At 43.3% G+C, this 5,915-nt stretch overlaps 1 protein-coding gene across 3 annotated transcripts in view; it reads right to left on the reverse strand.

Moving 5' to 3' along the window:
* Window positions 1-5,915, reverse strand: part of CUNH10orf76 (chromosome unknown C10orf76 homolog) — a 210,232-nt gene that overhangs the window by 167,424 nt on the left and 36,893 nt on the right. For 2 of the 3 annotated variants that reach the window (XM_023715518.1, XM_004631461.2), the window contains 2 exons: window positions 3,443-3,499; window positions 703-746 (listed from right to left, as the gene is read on the reverse strand). In XM_023715518.1, the coding sequence (XP_023571286.1) occupies window positions 703-746; window positions 3,443-3,499 (101 nt within the window). Of the gene's footprint in view, window positions 1-702; window positions 747-3,442; window positions 3,500-4,274; window positions 4,371-5,915 lie in introns of all 3 variants that reach the window. The other variant, XM_023715517.1, reaches the window with a different exon arrangement.

The following is a 5,915-nucleotide window of genomic DNA, read 5'->3' on the forward strand; positions in this document are numbered from 1 at the left end:
AAAAAAAAAAAAAAAAAAAAAAAAAAAAAAAAAAAAAAAAAAAAAAAAAAAAAAGTAGTTCAGGCTGGCCTTAAATGCACCTCAGGCAAGCCTCAAACTCATGAAAATCCTCTTGCCTCGGCCTCCTCAGTGCTGGGATTATCGACATGGACCACCACACCCAGCTATTTGTACTCTTAAAAGTAAAAAGGGTTAGCCGGGCATGTCATCCTAGCTGCTTGGGAAGCTGAGGCACAAGGACTGCTGAGAGTTAAGGTCAGTGTGGGCTACACAGAGTTCAAGGTCAGCCTGAACTACACAGTGAGACTGTATCTCAAAAAAAAAAAAAGAGAAAAAATACAAAAAAAAAAAAAAAAAAAAAAAATTGGTGCTCTGTGAGCTTTTTATACATAGAAAATGTAATTGGGCCAAACAGAAAAAGCTGGCTTATAGCTAGAAATATGGTTAAAATATTCTGCAATAAAAGACCAAAATCTGCAAAAGAAAGAGCCCAACTGCTTAGACTAAAGATGCATACAACCTGGTGGCTACTTTTCCATGGTGTTAAAAACACTCCTGCTAATGCCATCAGTTGAGCTACTGCAAATACATCTGCCTGCAGCTATACCTCTGAACACTTGGGGTTGGTCAGAGATTTCTACCCAAGAACTCTTAATAAGTCTGCTACCTACTGAACCATTCAAATGAAAAAAGTGTATTTACCTGTTGTATTCAGATAAAGCCTGAGCAATCACAAGCCCCATTCCCTGGAAAAGCAAAAAAAAAAAAAAAAAAGTACACATAAAATAAGCAATCAAGGGCTGGTGAGATGGCTCAGTGGTCTAAAGGACCTACTTAGAACAAGTTTAGCAAAGCGCAGGGACCGCGGTTCAACCCCCCAGCACCACATGCCAGCCAGCCCCGCCCCCTGGTGGGCTGAGCTGGCCACACACAAATAAATAAATAAATAAATAAATAAATAAATATTTTTAAAAATAAGCAATCAACCCTCCAGGCTAGTGGTTATGCTATGAGTCAGCCAAGAAAAACACTAAATGCTAACGTCCAGGCCCTAGAAGCAAAGCCTGTAAGCTAATAATGAGGACAGGAATTCCGAGAGGCACTGTCAAAGCAGGAAGAACTTTTCTGGAAACCTAACTTAATGCTCCCAGACTGACTCTTAGTTTTGTTCTTTTGTTTTTTTAACACAGGGTCTCATTATGTAGTATAAGCTGGTCTTGACCTCCTTACGTAGCCCAGACTGGTCTCAAACTCACAGCAACCCTCCTGCCTCAGCCTTCTGAGGGTTGGGATTACAGCTGTGAGTCACCACAGCCCAGCTCCAGGTAATTTGAACTTGCGTAACAAGGTGAAAAAAACCAGCTGGAGATCACTGACAATTTCACTGGGATTGTTTTCACTTCCAAAGAAAAAAACTAAACTAGAATATTCAAACAACAAGCCTTCAAATATCTTGGAAACAGCCCCAATAAAACTGACAATGAGTTGCATGCTAAATGAAGTTGCATACAGACAAGTCACTCCCTGAGGCCAAAAGGAAAGAAAACGGAGAAGCAACAGGCAGTGGTGGTGCATGCCCATACTCAGGAGGCTGGGGCAAGAGGACTGCTACCTGGGGCCAGGCTGCACTACAGACAGAGCTCAAGCCAAGGCTACACAGCAAGACCCTGTCTCAGAAAAACAAAAGAAACTAAAACCAAAAAAAGCAGCAGCAAATAAATGTCAACATGACCTATCAACCTGGCCTCAGAACCTGTGAGGTGTGACACAAAGATCAAGTAAGACCATGAGGTAAAATGTACGCATGTTTTAATAAGGGGAAAGAAACAAAGCCAGATACCTGGTCAGCTGAGATTACTTATATCCAAAGATTAAAGCTAGGCATGGTGATGCACACCTGTTATCCCAGCACTTGGGAGGCTGAGGTAGGAGGACTGCCAGGAGTTCAAGGCCAGCCTGGGCTACATAGTAAGACCTTGTCTCCAAAAAAAAGAAAGAAAGAAAGAAAGAAAGAAAGAAAGAAAGAAAGAAAGAAAGAAAGAAAGAAAGAAAGAAAGAAAGAAATCAAACGTTATTCTGAAGACTTTCAAGGCTATACGTAGCAGATATACATTATCTGACAGGTTTTTGACTGATTCTGGTCCTAGTATAAGTTGCTAAATCACTATGGTGGTCATCTCATATGGCTGAAGCCCTTAAAACAAAAGCCCCATCTTCCCAAGACCACCTCCCCGTTCTTGTCCAACTCAGCCCAGGGTACAGTTTCCTTCCACCCTTCCCGCCACCTCAGGGAAGAACCCCAGTCGTTCCTCAGGTATATCTAAACATCCCCTTCAAACTCCACCCCTGGTAAAAGGCCACAGAAGGCTTGGCCTCTTTTGTTCCTCAGCCTCCTTTTTTCCAATACAGAGAATTCCTTATCTTCCCCAAATTCTCTCCAAAGCCCCTTTCCATTTTTCCTTCTGCCTGTTTCTCTGCTGCTCCAGGCACCTGAAAAAACCTATCAGTTTTTCAGCAGCAAAGAAACAGGAAAGATATTAGAGCTGGCCAGATAGCTCAGAGCAGTGGCCAGTTGGTGGGGTGGGGTGGGGGGTTGCATTGAGACCATGAGACTGTGGCAACAGGGTCCGTAATCTCCCAGAGGCTGAAAACAGGAGAATCACTACGAATCCAATCTACGTAGTGAGACCCTGTAGACCGTGTCCTAAATACGAGAGAGAGAGAGAGAGAGAGAGAGAGAGAGAGAGAGAGAGAGAGAAATAGGAAAGATAAAAAAAACCTTCATTAACTTCAAAGACATGGAGAGGATCAAGGGCAGATCAGGCAGATCCTCTGACCTGAGACAAAGAAAGGTGAGACTTTTAGGGACTTCTGCTGGGGGTGGAGTTAAGAGGGTCAGTTTCAATTACAGGTAAGGAGCTGACTGAGGTCTCCCCTGTGTGCTTGGGAAAGGTAAGAGGAAACTGTATCCAGGGCTGGGCTGGGGGAGGAGGAAGTGGTCAGTGGGAAGATAACCTTTGTTTTAAGGGTTTCAGCCATGTTAGATGACCACCATAATAATTTAGCAATTCATACTAGGGCCAGAACCTATCATTATCCTTCATGTTTTAGCTTCAATAAGCAAGGTTGTAGATAACCATATGGCTGGTTCTACAGGAAGGAACCAACACTCAAGTCTTGGACATGTAATTTAATCAACTCTGTCAACAGCCAGCCTCGGCACCCCACAACATGCATAAGCCACACTTCAGCATGATCACCAAGCACATGTTCCCTCAAACCTCTCTCCCTTGACACTAATACAACAGTGTTGTTGCTCTATCCAGTTCATTCTTAACAGGCAGATGAAATCAGCACGGAAACTCTGCACTGCATGCCCCGTGCGTGACAGGGAGGACCATTTAACTGCAAGCAAGGCAACACATGACAGCCCAATACTCACATTGAGAGTAGCCTCATCATCCACGATGGACAGCTTCACAATGTAAGGGTTCACAGACTGTTGAACGAGACAGGAGTTGAACTGAGTGTGACCTCTTTTAAGAAAGCCCACTAGCTACTTCAGAAATTGTTCACAATACTTCTATAAGGCCTTTTTTGTTTTGTTTTCTGAGACATCTCACTGTGTAGTTCAAGCTGGCCTTGAACTCATGGCAATCTTTCTGCCTCAGACTCTCAAGTGTTAGGATTATAAGTGTGTGCCACCACACCTGGCTATGTAAGGTCGTCTTTCTTGGTGATGTTCTTAATACCCAGTGCGGCCCACCTTGCCTGCTGACACCCCCAATTTCCAGTAAATCTCTCAGCATGTATATTTGTCAAGCACACACACGTTTGTGTGCACATGCACAAACATATACACACACACATACACACACGCACCCCAGTTCTGTTCTACCTGCATTTTCCTCTACACTGAATTAGCTCAGGCTTAGGTCCACCACTTCTCCCATCTTTTCATTTTACTAAAAAGTGAACACACCACAAAACTCACTTTGACCTTCCCCCCAGAGTCTACAAGGATAGCTGTCTTTTGGGGGACATAAAAGCTTCTTTGCCATAAGGTGCATATTTATGAGTTGCTACCTTACATTCGCATCTCAAAGGCTCCCTAACCATTTCACAAACTACATGCAAAGACTGGCTCACCCACCCGTAAAACAAAGCCACCTTGGGGGTGGGAAGTGGCAGCTGTTTAACAGCCAGAGAGGCCATTTACGGAGATCTGATACCCAAGTAACACTGCAGGGGAACTGAAAAAAGGATGTAATTACCCAAGCAACAATCTGGTCAGGACACTGGGATTTAACAATCATCCCATCACTTTTAACAATGGAAGATTTCTTGAGTTTTTCTAGACCCAATCTCAGCTGGGCAGCATATGGAAATAAACATATATTTAAACTCATTAAACAACTGGACCATCTCCTACAAGGGGACAGAAACCAACAACCCAATCACCTTGAAAACTACCCACCCACAGCATGCGAGGCAGACCTCATACAGCTCAGGCACCAATTCTAACCCGAGGGAGGAAGAACAATAGTTCTCAGACTGGCAGTTTTTACAGCTACCAAGAAAGCTCATTACTAAGAAACTTGAAAGCCCAACTGCAAGGCTAACCCCCCCAGACCTCATTTAATCAGGCTTCTGAGGGTGCCTTTCACATGTCAGCTGGGAGCAGAGAAAGAGAGCTTTGCTTTCTTGCCAGCCAACACGTGAGGCCTTAGATAACACAGAACCAGGCTACAGAAGGCACTGCCAGAGCGAGGCTCTCCACGTGTCTTTCCCGTAGCTGCAGTCGCGGCCTGCTGCTGCCACAAACTACAGGCAAGAGCTCATGCAGGCGGATCCTTGGGAAGAAGCCCACCAGCTGCTGCCCTACAGATCGCCACGACAACAGCAACTTAGAAAAGCAGATCACTTTTCTTGGCGTAACTTTCCAAGTCCTCGTCACTCACTTTCTCAAAAGTAGACTGAGTTAGGTAACAACATGGATCGTCTGAGTACTAAGATCAGCTAATGCTTTAGAGGCACTTAAAAAATGAAAGGTTTAAAAAAGAATATTGAAAAAAAAAGGGGGGGGCCGGGGAGATGGCTCAGTAGAGCATAAGGGCCTGAGTTCAATCCCCGGTTCCGGGAAAGAAAAAAAAAAAAAAAAAAAAAAAAAAAAAAAAAAAAAAAAAAAAAAAAAAAAAAGTAGTTCAGGCTGGCCTTAAATGCACCTCAGGCAAGCCTCAAACTCATGAAAATCCTCTTGCCTCGGCCTCCTCAGTGCTGGGATTATCGACATGGACCACCACACCCAGCTATTTGTACTCTTAAAAGTAAAAAGGGTTAGCCGGGCATGTCATCCTAGCTGCTTGGGAAGCTGAGGCACAAGGACTGCTGAGAGTTAAGGTCAGTGTGGGCTACACAGAGTTCAAGGTCAGCCTGAACTACACAGTGAGACTGTATCTCAAAAAAAAAAAAAGAGAAAAAATACAAAAAAAAAAAAAAAAAAAAAAAATTGGTGCTCTGTGAGCTTTTTATACATAGAAAATGTAATTGGGCCAAACAGAAAAAGCTGGCTTATAGCTAGAAATATGGTTAAAATATTCTGCAATAAAAGACCAAAATCTGCAAAAGAAAGAGCCCAACTGCTTAGACTAAAGATGCATACAACCTGGTGGCTACTTTTCCATGGTGTTAAAAACACTCCTGCTAATGCCATCAGTTGAGCTACTGCAAATACATCTGCCTGCAGCTATACCTCTGAACACTTGGGGTTGGTCAGAGATTTCTACCCAAGAACTCTTAATAAGTCTGCTACCTACTGAACCATTCAAATGAAAAAAGTGTATTTACCTGTTGTATTCAGATAAAGCCTGAGCAATCACAAGCCCCATTCCCTGGAAAAGCAAAAAAAAAAAAAA

The sequence above is a fragment of the Octodon degus genome, unplaced genomic scaffold (assembly GCF_000260255.1).
Source record: "Octodon degus isolate 3935 unplaced genomic scaffold, OctDeg1.0 scaffold00042, whole genome shotgun sequence".
Classification (NCBI taxonomy): Eukaryota; Metazoa; Chordata; class Mammalia; order Rodentia; family Octodontidae; genus Octodon; species Octodon degus.